The sequence below is a fragment of the Maniola hyperantus genome, chromosome 13, assembly GCF_902806685.2.
Source record: "Maniola hyperantus chromosome 13, iAphHyp1.2, whole genome shotgun sequence".
NCBI lineage: Eukaryota > Metazoa > Arthropoda > Insecta > Lepidoptera > Nymphalidae > Maniola > Maniola hyperantus.
Genome location: NC_048548.1, coordinates 756,364 through 771,161, shown reverse-complemented (window position 1 = coordinate 771,161; position 14,798 = coordinate 756,364). Strand labels below are relative to the sequence as shown.

Genomic DNA, 14,798 nt, shown 5'->3' with positions numbered 1-14,798 from the left:
TTTGACAGTTTTAAATTAATTTTTAGATGGTAAACCCCGTGATTTTAGCGCACAGTCGCGAGCCTACTGTTTAAATTTGTAGCGTGCACTAAAATTTTGAGTCTTTGAGTAAATGTAAAGTTCATGTTCTGTCCCTTTTTAGCATTGTTAAAAAGAAAGGATGCAGATACTCTAAATTTAGTTTAGAGAAAGAACGGAATCGATGCCATTATTGTACTAGCATATGATCGATAGGTTGTGCGGAAGTTTACTAACTGAAGAGAGGTTGTGCTGAACTGTACTTACTGTATATAGATTGTGCAGAAATACACTTACTGTAGATAGGTTGTTCTGAAATGTATTCAGTGTAGATAGGTTGTGCGGAAGTCTGCTTACTGTAGTTAGGTTGTGCGGAAGTGTACTTACTATAGATAGGTTGTGCGGAAGGCGGGCGGTAGTCGGGCGCGGGCCGCACGTCGAGCGCGCGCCACGCGGACACCAGTGCGGGCTCCGAGCTGCTTCCTGAAGGTCTGTGATGTAATTTATACATAGTTTAATAATAATTAGAATTATCCTTTGTAGAGTCATATTCCTGCCATTTTATATAGGGTTTATTTTTGACAGGGTATAAGATTTTACATGGACCGTTATGTGATGGCGTTCAAAATGGACGCTTTAGAATAACTATTTCGGCTCCTAAACTCAAGGAGGAGGACCATGAGTTTCCATACCATAAGTTCTTCTAGTAACCATTTCATAGGTTTTTATAGTAAAGAAGCAAAAATAAACATTAGATTACCCTCATTACGGTTCAGTCGGGGCCTGACTAACCTGTATATGGCGAGATGTCCCTGATGTGAAGCGACGGCCAATAGCGCGTGATGATGCGCGTTGAGGTAGGCCAGGGACGTGATGCGGCCCCAGGAGCGACGCCACGCGCCTACGCATAGCTTCGCTGCCGTACCCCAACCCCAGATACTGGAATAACATTTATTTTATTTTATTACGATAGACAAACGCTTAACGACAATCATGCTTAAAAAAGCATGTCACATATCGCATGCTGCACCATATAAGTTTGTCTGTTTCAGCGGATCATAGCAAGTTTCAAGCTTACCCAAAGTTTTCGCGTGAAGCAAGAGCGGCGTGTTGCTCGTAGGGGTGAAACAACACGACAGCCGGCGGCAGCGGGCAGCGCGAGTGAAACGCCACGGTTTCCAACCGGGGTGGCCTCGAACCTCGCAACGCTGTAAAAAAGAATTTGCTTTAGAAGTCTTCTTCAGAAGGAACGCTGTTTCAAGGTTCGCGACGGAGGTTTTATTTTTGTATGACAATAATTACGCTCGCGCAGTCCCCTCTCTTCCTGTAGCCTACCCCACTACCCCCCGCGGCTCGAAGCCCTACCTGTTAAAGGGCGACTAAATTCTTGCAAGCAAGCACAACAGGAATGTGTTACAACTGTTTCAAAACATCATTCGCATTTTTTATGCTCCTCTGGTATTATCTGCAAATCGTGTAGCTGGTGTCATCATAATCATTTTTAGTACTGAAATTTTTTTGTGAAAAAATCAAAGCGAAAGTTCAAGTTTCGTGGCTTGGCTTACCTCTGGCCTCTCTCCGTATGGTCCTATTCCGCGCCCTCCTCCACACTCGCTCGTGATGCGCTCTGCTCTCGCAATCCCCCTTCTCCCCCGTAGCCTCCCCATCTTCCCCCCGCAGCTCGAAGCCAGTCGCGCTGAATGGGCCAGCCTCACCGCACGCGTCACCGCGAGAGAATTGAGATGTGGCCCATTCCACAAACTCCGTGCTCACTATTGTCTTTTTTGGGGGTTGACCTGATGAGGTACATACAATAAGTAAAATTACAAAACCTTAAGTAATACCCCAATTTAGATAACCATTGAACATTTGATTTTTTTTTAAATAGAAAAGTTTTTATTCTAATAAACTTTTACAAAGTGTTTACGAATCGTAGAGTGGAACTACCGCTGATTCAGAATGCAAAGACGTCTAGAAGGCCTAGAGAGAAGAACCAGCAAGAAACTTGTCATCATCATCATCGTGAACCGACACCTCTAGTTCCACTTGTCGTTTGTTCCAGTGGCAGTACATTTTGACACAAAATTGGTTTCTGGCAAGTGTGAATAGCTTCATATAAAATATTCTGCCACAGGAACATCCAATTTAAATCCGGGCCCGACTAACGACAAGTAGGAACGGGGCGATAGAGGTCTACTGCTGGACATTGTGTCTAGTAGAGACTTCTACACGCCACTGTCCTGCGCCTCCTGAATCCAGCGGCTTGCCGAGATTTATTTACGGTATGGTATTAGCATACTCACTAGAAGTAGAAGAAATGGAGTCCCGCTCGCGGTCCCTGTGCGCCACGGAGTCTTCCGATATAGTGTGCGGCAGCCCCGACTTGCCGCGACGATGGCCTGAGAATAAAGTGTTGAGTTAAGTTAACTGGAGCTATTTTAGCGTTTAACTATCGTGAGTGATATCCATTATAGAGCCAGCTGGCATATGGTTGGCATGGTTACATATTTATATTTAACTAGCTTATGCTCGCGACTTCATCCGCGTGGACTACAAAATTTCAAACCCCTATTTCACCCCCTTAGGAGTTGAATTTTCAAAAATCCTTTCTTAGCGGATGCCTACGTCGTAATAGCTATCTGCATGCCAAATTTCAGCCCGATCCGTCCAGTAGTTTGAGCTGTGCGTTGATAGATCAGTCAGTCAGTCAGTCAGTCAGTCAGTCAGTCATTCAGTCAGTCAGTCAGTCAGTCACCTTTTCCTTTTATATATATAGATTTAGACTAAATATTGCCCGCGACTTCATCCGCGTGAATTTAGGTTTTTAAAAAACCCGTAGGAATTCTTTGATCCCTTTGATGTCCTTCCCCAGGATGCAAGCTATGTGTACCAAATTTCGTCAAAAATCGTTGAACGGATGGGCCGTGAAAGGCTAGCAGACAGACAGACAGACAGACAGACACACTTTTCCATTTATAATATTAGTATGAATTGCAGCTGCAAGGCGTGCCTTTTAGCATTTGAATAGGGTACCAGCAGTGCAATGCCAGAATCATCCCATTCAGCTGTTGTTTGTATGTATGTATGTACATGTGTTTGTGTTATGTGTACATCATGTGTGTGAACGTATGTGCGTGTCAGTACACGTGTGTGTGCGTGTGTTACAGTTACCCATGTGCGGCAGCGTGCGCGAATCGTGCGAGTGTAGCACGGGGCGAGAGTTAGGCGAGGGAGGTAACGAGTTGCTGTGAGAGCCCGTGTGTTTCTCCACCTCCCGGCCCACGCTGTCCACCTGTGGGGTACAACTTGCATTGAAATCTGGGAACATGATGACTTTACATTATAGATTTTTATCAAAAGTGAAACCTGGTTGGATATGTAGGCGACAATTTCGGCCGCCATTTGCGCTAGTTGAGGATGGGGCTCCCGAGCCATGGCACACAGCGGGTTCCAGAGGTCCAGGAATACTGATCCGAAACCTAGACAAATACGCGGTTTATCAGTACAAACAATTTTTGAGTGGGGAAGGGGGGTTGTGGTATACTCCACTCCAGTTGGGCGATTGTCTAAAACCTGCATCAATCATTATTACAATCTCAATTGTTCTGATTGGCTGAATTTGTGCAATTCTTGTTGCTACAATGAATTGTAGCCAATAGTGAGCGAGCGTCAACCAATCTAGTGTAGCTGTCATTCTCCCGCAATCGCGCAGCTGATATCACAGAACTGATTCAATTGTACAGGAGCGGTGTGCAGGCTCGACCGTTTTGGTTGGTTGTGTTCGGTAGCGCCAGGTGGGCCGACGGTTGTATCTTGAAACTTCTATATATAGTCTAGATTGCAGAACACTCCGTTAGTGCGAGTACTGTCGGCGGTACATTTGTTCGGGACTACGTCATGAAATGTTATCGATAGAATAGCGCCATCTAGTTACAACTGTGGCAACCACCACACAATTATTTATTTACTAGATGATGCCCGTGTCGTCTCTGACCGTCGACCTCTGTTGAGGTATATATTATTACAATCTAAATAGCTCTTCTGTTCCGCCGAAAATGGCCACCAAATAGAACAGCTGTTTGAATGTTACGCCCGTCCGAAAAAGATCTGAGTTTCTTTCAAGTCGCGCCAAGTAATTTTGTGGCGAAGTACCCCACCGAGCGCACCGGAAATTAAAATTAACACTTTGTGTCAAATGGTCTTCGTATAAACAAATTAATAATGACAGAATGTCTCATTACTAACATTTAGTTCGCCACAAAGCAAAATAAAAAGAAGAACATTTAGTTCCGAGTACGCTCACTGCTGCTATCAGCACCAAAATGGCGAAAATCAAGTTGATTCTAGAACAGTAGTACTTGTATTTAATAACTATACTTTGTTTCCGTAATTTTTTTCAACTAAATAACCTGTTGGTATTTATTTTCTTACACCTGTATTTTACAACGATCTAGAAGACGGTGATTGTACAGCACTCACCGATGGCAGGGCGGGAGATAGCGGGCGAGTGTGCGTGCGAATGCGTCGCGGGCCGCGGCAGGGACGCGCCCGCGCCCGCGTAGGCCTCCAGCGCGGGGTCGATGCGGCCCCCGCGCTCCGGGTGACCGCTGTCCCTGCGTACATCATCGGCACACTACTGAGTACGGAACTCCTCACACAACACCCCTCAATATATCACAATGTAAATAACGGGTACGTAGCACAATTCATACGATGACTTTAGAGATATCGATAATTACGTGTTCACAACCCATGTCACGTGCTCAGTCTCAATATTATCGTACTAGCTGATGCCCGCGACTTCGTCCGCGTGGAATTAGGTTTTTAAAAATCCAATGGGCAGGGCACATAGTTCGTAAAACCGATAGACGTTGGGGTCTCAAGGTGCTGGAATGGCAACCTCGCACCGGAAGACGCAGTGTTGGAAGACCCCCACTAGGTGGACGGATGGCATCAGACGAGTCGCAGGGAGCCGCTGGATTCAGGCGGTGCAAGACTGTGGCGTGTGGAAGTCCCTACAAGAGACCTATGTCTAGTAGTGGATGTCTATCGGTTGATGATGATGATGAAGTGAAAAGTAAAGTATGCCTCTACATTATTTGTACAAAAAAGCTACAAGTCTCACCTGTTACTCCTTTTCATTCTTTCTTGTATGTAAACAGCAATAAAGTGTTGCTCAAACATCATCACAATCCACTGGAGGGCTACAAAACCGAAAACAATATAATTTTATTGTTATATACTAGCTTATGCTCGCGATTTCGTACGCATAGACTACACAAATTTCAAACCCCTATTTCACCCCCTTAGGGGTTGAATTTTCAAAAATCCTTTCTTAGAGGATGCCTAAGTCATGATAGTTATCTGCATGCCAAATTTCAGCCCAATCTGTCCAATAGTTTGAGCTGTGCGTTGATAGATCAGTCAGTCAGTCACCTTTTCCTTTTATATATTTAAGATAATCTTTATATTGTAAATCCTTATGAGGGTAGATTTTTTTTTGAGTTCATTCATTTCAGGCTCATCAGACATTGTTTCAACCTATTGTACCTGCATTTTATTGAATAAATAATTTATTCATTCATTTCAATAATATTATACGTATGACAGTCACAACCCTCAATAATGAAACAAAAGAAGTTAGTTGAGGAAGTGCACTCGCCGGCCAATATCTCGGCGCGCACCAGAGGCGACGCGTCGACATGCAGTCTTTCAGCCAGCTTCTTGGCCACGAGTTGGTCGAGCGCGTTGGCGTGGTCGGTCCTTTTGCCCACCCCCGCGGCTACGAACGTTGCCAGCGCGAATGTGCAAGCTGCACGCACCTACGTGGAAGTTAATATTGTAATCAGTTCCATTGTAATCCTTTGCAATTGCTGTAAGGGCTATGTTTGACCGAGCGAAGTGAAGTCTCCGAGTCTACTTGTGTGAATTGCAATGTATTGCGTTGAACAAAAGGGTCGCTATTTATTTGTATACGTCTTTGCTGAGTGAACCTTCTGTACCTAGAAGGTACTATTAAGTACTAGATGATGCCTGCGCCTTCGTCCGCGTGGATTTAAGTTTTTAAAAATCCCGTGGGAACTCTTTGATTTTCCGGGATAAATAAATAAATAAAAATCTTTTTTATTCGAATAAACTTTTACAAGTACTTACGAATAAAAAGTAGCCTATGTCCTTCCCCGGTATGCAAGCTACCGCTGTACCAAATTTCTCAAAATCAAAATCGGTAGAATGGATGGGCCCTGAAAGGCTAGCAGACAGACAGACAGACAGACAGACAGACAGACAGACAGACGGACAGACAGACAGACAGATAGACAGACACACTTTCGCATTTATAATATTAGTATGGATTGTGCGGTCATACCTCGGGTCGTCGGTGCAGCAGCAGCGCGGCAAGTTTCTCGTGCGCGCGATCCCGCACGCCCACCCAGCGCGCCTCGTCCCAATTGCGCCACAGCCGCCCCAGCGCGATGCAGGCCCACTGCAGCAAGGCCGCCTCCCCACCCTCTTCGCATACCCCTCCCGCCTCCGCCCACTCACGAAGCTTCTCCAGGCACGCGGAGATCATTGACCCCTGCCATCAAAAAGTCCCATCGTGGAGTACCAACATCAATAGTATGTGATAACGGTACACAATCCATGTGTCACTGAAAGTTTGCCCCGTCGTTAAAGCATCGAAAACAAAACGCAGTTAGTTTAGTAATGAAACTGGTATCACTTACTTTACTTCTATTTTAAGATAATTACAAGTTATTTTGCATGTTTAAGCCTTTTAACTTTTTATAAATGGACAATTACTTTCGAAAGGCAAAGCTACTTAGTTCATAGCAAAATGATTTACAGATTTACCTGCAAAGCTGCCTCTTGCCCCGCGGGGAAATTATCCACGATTCCAGCCAAAACAAATGCCGCTAGTGTTCGATGCTCAGTCTAAAATATATACAAAAAGTTAGATGAAAATTGAGAAGTCATACGAAATTAAATATATTGTTATTTTATACAATACTTACATCAACTGTAGGGTCTTGAAGTATGGACAGGAAATATTTGTGACCTTTCGCATTTACCAGATCTCCTTGGCAGGTCTGTAAATAAAATGTTACTATCGTAATGTATCGTATATTCAGCCAGTGCAAGATATATAACTCCAGTAAACTCCATCCAGTCACAGCCGCGACGCGTGCGCGAACTGACTGCCTTTGAAAAAGGACCCTGGATGGGTGGCACTCACCGGGTCAAAAGCAACAATCTTTGCCCAAATATAAACCATCGAGGCACGCAAATCGGGAGCGGAGGCCTGCAGCAGTTTGAGCATATATGGGAAGATGCCCACGGCCAGAACTGCGCGAACTGCCCACGCTCCAAGTGACAGGAAGCGACATAGGATCTGCAGCGCCCGAACTCGGTGCAAAGTCGAGAGCAGCACTTGTAACACCATTGGCAGTTGTTCCGGTGGTGGACGCTGCACGGACCCTGTAGAATAAACACAAAAACTGTATAAATCCGGTAGAAACTGTACAACTGTAGGATTTATATACGAAACTAGCTTATGCTCGTGATTTCGTCCGCGTGGACTACATAAATTTCAAAACCCTATTACACCCCCTTAGGGATTGAATTTTCAAAAATCCTTTAGTGGATGCCTACGTCATAATAGCTATCTGCATGCCAAATTTCAGCCGGATCCGTCCAGTAGTTTGAGCTGTGCGTTGATAGATCAGTCATTCAGTCACCTTTTCATTTTATATATTTAGATTCGGCAACTGTTAGGTCCAGATAGGCTTACCACCAAAGATTCAATTGCAATCACTAGCCCTACTAATATTATAAATGCGACTGTTGGTTTGTCCTTCAATCACGTCTCAACGGGACAAAGGATTGACATGATTTTTTGCATGGGTAGACCTGTAGAGTGACAGGATATTTTTATCTCGGAAAATCAAAGAGTTCCCACGAGATTTTTAAAAACCTAAATCCACGCGAATAAAGTCGCGGGTGCGTAGTGATTTAGTTGAGGAAGCAGGGCAAACAATGATAGATATAGTGATGTGGCCTATCTTATCCTATCAAAACCAGATCTAGAATCAAGTTCACACTCAGCTCTTAGAGGATGCCTTCCTAGTAAATATACTCACAGTTGCCAAGGTCAAGCCAAAGTTGGAAGGCGGTGAGCTGGTCGCGGAAGAAGGGCGAATGGTGGTAGTTGTGATGATGTGGCCTGTCCAGTAACGCTGGTAGTTGTGCCAGTGCCAGGTCCAGAGTGTGTTCCCACGCAGCCCACAGCGGGTGCCTCGCTAGAGACGGTAGCGCAGGCGAAGAAACTGGCGTGCAGTTGTAAGATCTGTAAGAGGGGAATCAAATTAGGAATGATCTTTTTGAGTATGCAGTCATCCGATAGTCTCTTCCTTGTAAGATTTGAGGGCCATACTGATATAATAAATGTAAAAAACCGGCCAAGAGTTGCAGTTGTAAGATCTGTAAGAGGGGAATCAAATTAGGAATGACCTTTTTGAGTATGCAGCCATCCGATAGTCTCTTCCTTCTAAGATTTGAGGGCCATACTGATATAATAAATAACCTTGTGTATGCAGTCATAGGATAGTCTCTTCCTTCTATGATTTGAGGGCCGTACTTGATATAATAAATGTAAAAACCGGCCGGACTCGTACACGAAGGGTTCCGTACTTCACAACCGTACCGTACCATATTATCTTGTACGTACGGAAAATTAATCCCATAGTAATTCTTTGATTTTTCGGAATAAACAGTGCCCTGTTTTCGTGTTTTTAGTCCTGGTTTTTAACTATATCCATGCAAAAAAATAACGTTGATCTGGTGCTTCGATGCGACGGGATTGAAAGACAAACCAACAAACAAACACACTTTCGTATTTGCATTCATATGAGTAGTGGTGATCAAGATGAAGTGCAATATCATTTGACCTTTTACCTGCAGACAACTGATGACGGTGATATGATGGTGCTCAGGACAGCAGTTCCCAGCAAAGATTGTGAGAACATCAGCCTGGATTCACGCATTGCAGCAAGGGTCCAGACCTGGCGGATGATGATCCTGTCAGCCAGCAGGAACTTCTGACAGAGGCTGGCCGTGAGCAGGTCCGCGTGGAACAGCTACTAAAACGGCTCTGCTGGCATGGAGATTCAGGCGATAGTGTCTGTGATGGCAGTGAAGATCCAGACCTGATGGATGATGATCACCTCATAATTCTGTCAGCCAGCAGAAAGTTCCGGCAGAGGCTAGCCGTGAGCAGGTCGGCACGGAACAGCTGCTGGAACAGCTCTGTGGGCAAGGAGCTCCAGGCGATGGTGTCTGTGATGGCAGTGAATATCCAGTTCAGCTCACCCAGCATCGTGCGACGGTCGGTAACTTGGCCTGGTATCCTGCATGAAGAAAAGTTTTAATCGCCGGTTTCAATAAAATGAGTGAATAAATATTTGTCTATGAGGCTCAATTAAAGCTAAAACTCTGCTCTAGGGATTCAGGCTTAGGCAGTACGAGCGTCCAGTATGAACACGTGTTCGGTACACAATGTGTTCCATTGTCACACGTTATTTATGTTGGTACTCCACAACGGTGCATAAAGCTAATGGAAGGGAAATGAATATTCGCCTACCATGCGCAAAATCTGCCTTAAAAGGGAAACATACTTGTCAATAAGGTCCACGAGGTCGGCCCTGGCGACGCGCAACCGGGTCCTTAGCACAAACCACTTGATAGCCATCTTGACGGGAGTAGTCAAACAAGCCGTGAACAGATCGGCAGGTAACTCAGGAGACATGGGCAGAGTCTGACCAGCCGCGCACGCCGCTAACTGGATGCAGTTTTTGTACGACACCACTGGTACGCTGTTGGCGTCTGCGCCTTTTGAACTTGTTTGCATCTGTGGCAAAATATATTCATTGAGTAAAAACATGTAGGTTAATATGCAATTGACACAAATGAGCTTGCAACGGAAGCTCGCAAAATTAATAAAAAACACATTTTAGCAGATCTTACATTCTAGATGTACTTGGCAATTACTTTATTTGGATTGAATAGTAGAGTGCACAATTTTAGCTAAGAAAATCCATCATTATCATCATCATCATGATTAACCTTTGTCGGCTCACTACTGAGCACCGGTATCCTCTCAGAATGAGATTGAATTGGCCATAGTCCATCTGGCCTGGCTAAGTGCGGATTGGCACACATCTTTGAGAACATTATGGAGAACTTTCAGGCATGCAGGTTTTCTCACCTCGTAGTCCCTCTCGTGTTGTATGGCAAACTGTTTGAAGTTTTCGACTATGACACCCGCGTTAGAGCAGTCGTAGACGTAGAGTGAGGGCGCGCCCATCCACGTTTGTAGATCGTACATCGACAGCGGGATGTATTGCGTATATGACTGGAAACAATGCTTAGTTAGTTATTTGAAATTAATGTTTAAGTAAAGCGGAAATCTGACCCAAAAGGGACAAAAAACAAATATTATCTACATCCAAATCTATACTAATAAATAAAATTGAAGTGTCTGTATGTTTGAACGGGCTAATCTTCGGAACGGCTGAACCTATTTTGACGGGACTTTCACAGACAAGTAGAGGATTAGCCAAGGAGTAACATAGGCTACTTTTTTAACCAACTTTTAAAAGAGGAGGAGTTGTGTTTATCTACCTATGTACACCGAAATCTCTGAGATGTCTGAATCGATTTGCCTAATTTTTTTTTAATTCATAGAAAAACTTTGTGACATTGTCCCATAAAAAAATTTGATTCCAACTCCTCAATCGTGATGCTGCAGGGGCTGCCAAGACTGATGTGATTTAGAAACTGTCGGTTATAAATTGATATTGGGGGTGCTAACCAAGTAAAGACTTTTGAACTCGAGGACCCAACTGATCAGCCCTGATGCTGTAAGAAATTGAATTCTTAAATCGTGGTGATCCCGGGGGATTCTTAAAGAATCATGCGTTTACATGTTCTTACGAAATTTGGTATCCTTGCAACTCCGGGCTACTATAGATAGAATACTTTTTATTCTGGAAAATCAAAAGTTCCCACTGGGTTTTAAAAAACATAAATCCACGCGGGCGAAGCCGTGGGGATCAGCTAGTATTATATAAAAGGAAAAGGTGATTGACTGACTGACTGATCAATTAACGCACAGCTCAAACTACTGGACCAATCGGGTTGAAATTTGACATGTAGATAGCTATTATGACATAGACATCCGCTAAGAAAGGATTTTTGAAAATATAATCCTTAAGGAGGTAAAATAGGTGTTCAACGTTTATGTAGTCCACACAGACGAAGTCGCGAGCATAAGCTAGTCTAAATACATAAAAGGAAAAGGTGACTGACTGACTGATCTATCAACACACAGCTGAAACTACTGGACCAATAGCTATAATGACATACACATGCGCTAAGAAAAGATATTTCAAAATCCCTGCCTTTGCAGCGAGGCACTAAGAGTTAGGAGATTTTTTGTTGTGACGTAAATAACTTACATTCTAAAACATTGTGGACTGAAATAAAGGCCATTTCTATTTTTTTTACTTCATAAATATGATTACCCTGTTGAAAACCCATATCTCTCCTTGAGAAGTAGGCTTGGGCACGCCGTGTCCGTTGTAGTGAAACAAAACGCGTTCCTCCTTCGCGTTTCTACGCAGCGAACAGCATAGCTTTTTGATCTGTAAAACAACATTGACAAATCACAGACTTGTCACTTTCGCTTAAGAGAAGTACACGGCAGAAAATAATGTACATCGACCTTTAGGAGAAGATAGTGGATTGCGTAGAGCATTGTCTCTGTCGTTGAGACCAACAAAATGTCATATAGGTATGAGTGACAGAGACATCGCTCTACAAAGCCGAAATGTCATTCTAAAGGCCGATATCCATTATTTTCTGCCGTGTACTGTAATCCTAGCGCGCTCCTCATCGCTTTCAACACAAAGGCATAGCGCATAAGTGAGTAGGCTCCTGCTGTAGTTGGAGCGGTGCGGGAGGGTGACAGTTGACACAAGTTGACGAATCACCGAGCTCGCACATCACGTCATCACACCCCTCCCGCACCGCTCCACTACCGCAGGAACCTACTCAGTTATGCGTTATACCTTTGGTTGACTAATTGGTTCTCATTGGAATATTAAACAAACTCAATATAATTTTGAGACACGTTCTAGAAACAAATAACTGTTTCTGTGCTTTGTTTTGTCAGATTTCGCAAAAATGTGTAATTTCAAAGTGACATCGGCCAAAGATTTATGTAAATCCTTGAGCCAGTGTAACTTTAAAACTACATCTTATAGAAATTTGGTGAACCACACACAGATATTTGTTATAGTTCTTGCATTCACGAAGGCCACTGACTCATGCTTGGCTTGAAGTCGTATCGGTATACGTAAGGTACACTAAATGTGTGCGTTTGACAGCGCTTGCTCGCGACTGATTGGTCCGACATGCACGCACACTTACGCAATGACCATGTAAACGACGTTACCACAAGTAAAGTTCACTAGCCTTCGTGGATTGCAAGAATTGTACTAGAATGTTTGAAAAACCTAAATCCACGCGGACGGAGTCGCGAGCGTTGTCTGGTAAAAAATATATTGAAGCATAGGATAGGCATTGAATTAGCTAATTATTTGTATAAGCACTTGCGAAGGTGCGTCATATCGTTGACCCGTTTCACTGGCCTTGCTCTAATTGCGCGTGAATTGGCACGTCAAAAGTTCTAGATATTGTGATACTTATCACACTTTAATTCTCATACTAATGTACAGTCACAGGCCAAAACTCGTTTAGCACCTTAATGATCAGATTCACTTGTTGCACAGCACAGTTGTGTGCACATCTGAGTGTTTGTGTGGCGGGTTTTTAATGCAATAGTTTTGCGGAATTGCTACTCGAATTCTGAGGCCGACTGTACAGTTACTACCACTTTTATAAGTCGCAGCTGCAGGATAGGTTTGCGCAGAAAAGCGCAAACTAAGGTCTACTAACACAAAATATACACCAATGTATACCTTATTACAACCGCGTACAAAATATGGCAGCAACAACCAATAGCGGATGGACGGGCGTTGTGACTGGCTGAGATATTTTTGCGCCATTCAAAAATAAGACTTCTGCACAGGTACATCAGCGCAACTTATAAAACCTACTATAATCTATAGTTATGGCCTTATTGTCTTTTAACTTTTAACAGTCACCTTTGTCTAATTATTAATTTTGTATATGTGAAAAACTATTATTAGCTTTAAGTTACCTAATTTTAAGACTATTTAGTTTATTTTGGTTTTCCAAATGAAATAAAAGGAACTTACATCGTCCATTGTGGGGTCCAGGGATTGTTTGTACCTTGCACGTGGCTGCCAGCGCTCGTACTGGGTCTGTAGCGCATTGCCAATGGTCTCCAATGCTTTGGTCGGTGATAGAGAGTTAGGATCTGAGGATCAATCAGATTATATTGTTACACAGTTAAGATGTTGGCCTCCTATTCAGGAGTTGGAAGATTTTTTTTATTTTTGATCACAATCACACCTGATGGGAAGTGATGATGTGGCCTAAGACGGGATGCGTTTGCCTAGAAGGTGCCTATTCATTTTTGTTTTAAAGATACCCAGATTATAATTGGCAGGAAACACTGCTCTCGGAAGAGTATTCAATAACCCTAGCCCTGCGTATAAGGAAGGCAAAGCGTTTCGTACGCGTAGATGGAATGTTGACGACATAGGGGTGGAAACTTGCCCCGCGTACGGTGGTACGGCGGTACGGTGGTAGAAAGGTGAGTGGGGAACAAGATTGAACAGCTCCTGAGCACTCTCCGAAATATATCCTGTAAAACACCGATAGGCCAGCAACCTTACATTACCACACACACACACACACATACATGTTGTGAATCACCTGCTAGGTATTTTTACTAGTTAATTGACATTGATTTCATATTATTATATTGTAAAGCTTGCTTAAATTATTTGGTCTCTTTTAACATACTGTTATAATTAATAACTATTTTTAAGTAATCTGTTAAACAAAATTGTAATCCTATATTATCTGTAACGCTGTTGATTACAAATAAATGAATAAAATAAAATAAAATAAAAATGTTTGACCCAGCAAACAACTTGAGTATTGTTTTTTAAAAAAAATTAGTAACACCAGCACTTATGTATGGAACAGGTTGTCATCTTTGGACATAAGCCTCTAGGATTCGGCATTGTTCTCTGTCTATAGTGCTAATCTGCTCCATCCTTTTGGTAGATCTTCCCATCCCCTCTGTTGCTGTCTTCTTGCTCTCTTTCCATCTTTGGGCAACCAGGATGACCTCTTTGATCCATTTTTCCTTCTCCCAAGTTTAGTATAAGTAGAATAGAAATAGAATAGTATTCTGTACAACACTTACCGATCCAGCACTCGATGCGTGCGCACGGCTGTGTCTTGATGACATCTGGAGGGTCCACCCCCACGTTGAGGCACAGCACTAGCGCCACACAGTGGGTCTTGTACTTTGGACAAAACAGCCAAATTATTCCAATAGGATCTTTTTTAGGGCTCCGTACCTCAAAAGGAAAAACTGAACCCTTATAGGATCACTTTGTTGTTTGTCTGTCTGTCAAGAAACCTACAGGATACTTCCCATTGACCTAGAATCATGAAATTTGGCAGGTAGGTAGGTCTTTTAGCTGGCATTATGGGAAAAATCTGAAAACCGCGAATTTGTGGTTACATCACACACAAAAAAAATTGTGGTCATGAACTAATAA

The 14,798-nt window shown here is 43.3% G+C and overlaps 1 protein-coding gene across 3 annotated transcripts in view; it reads right to left on the bottom strand.

Annotated features, from left to right (window-relative positions):
• Positions 1-14,798, bottom strand: part of raptor (regulatory associated protein of MTOR complex 1) — a 29,763-nt gene that overhangs the window by 13,977 nt on the left and 988 nt on the right. For all 3 annotated transcript variants that reach the window (XM_034974790.2, XM_069502404.1, XM_069502405.1), the window contains exons 2-22: positions 14,438-14,540; positions 13,356-13,477; positions 11,598-11,717; positions 10,280-10,426; positions 9,690-9,922; positions 9,240-9,422; positions 8,157-8,362; positions 7,253-7,494; positions 7,032-7,106; positions 6,871-6,951; positions 6,386-6,595; positions 5,681-5,840; positions 5,144-5,222; positions 4,498-4,631; positions 3,385-3,497; positions 3,190-3,310; positions 2,322-2,417; positions 1,584-1,814; positions 1,097-1,226; positions 811-957; positions 406-509 (exon numbers count right to left, since the gene is read on the bottom strand). In XM_034974790.2, the coding sequence (XP_034830681.2) occupies positions 406-509; positions 811-957; positions 1,097-1,226; positions 1,584-1,814; positions 2,322-2,417; positions 3,190-3,310; positions 3,385-3,497; positions 4,498-4,631; positions 5,144-5,222; positions 5,681-5,840; positions 6,386-6,595; positions 6,871-6,951; positions 7,032-7,106; positions 7,253-7,494; positions 8,157-8,362; positions 9,240-9,422; positions 9,690-9,922; positions 10,280-10,426; positions 11,598-11,717; positions 13,356-13,477; positions 14,438-14,540 (3,037 nt within the window). The remainder of the gene's footprint in view (positions 1-405; positions 510-810; positions 958-1,096; positions 1,227-1,583; positions 1,815-2,321; positions 2,418-3,189; positions 3,311-3,384; positions 3,498-4,497; positions 4,632-5,143; positions 5,223-5,680; positions 5,841-6,385; positions 6,596-6,870; positions 6,952-7,031; positions 7,107-7,252; positions 7,495-8,156; positions 8,363-9,239; positions 9,423-9,689; positions 9,923-10,279; positions 10,427-11,597; positions 11,718-13,355; positions 13,478-14,437; positions 14,541-14,798) is intronic.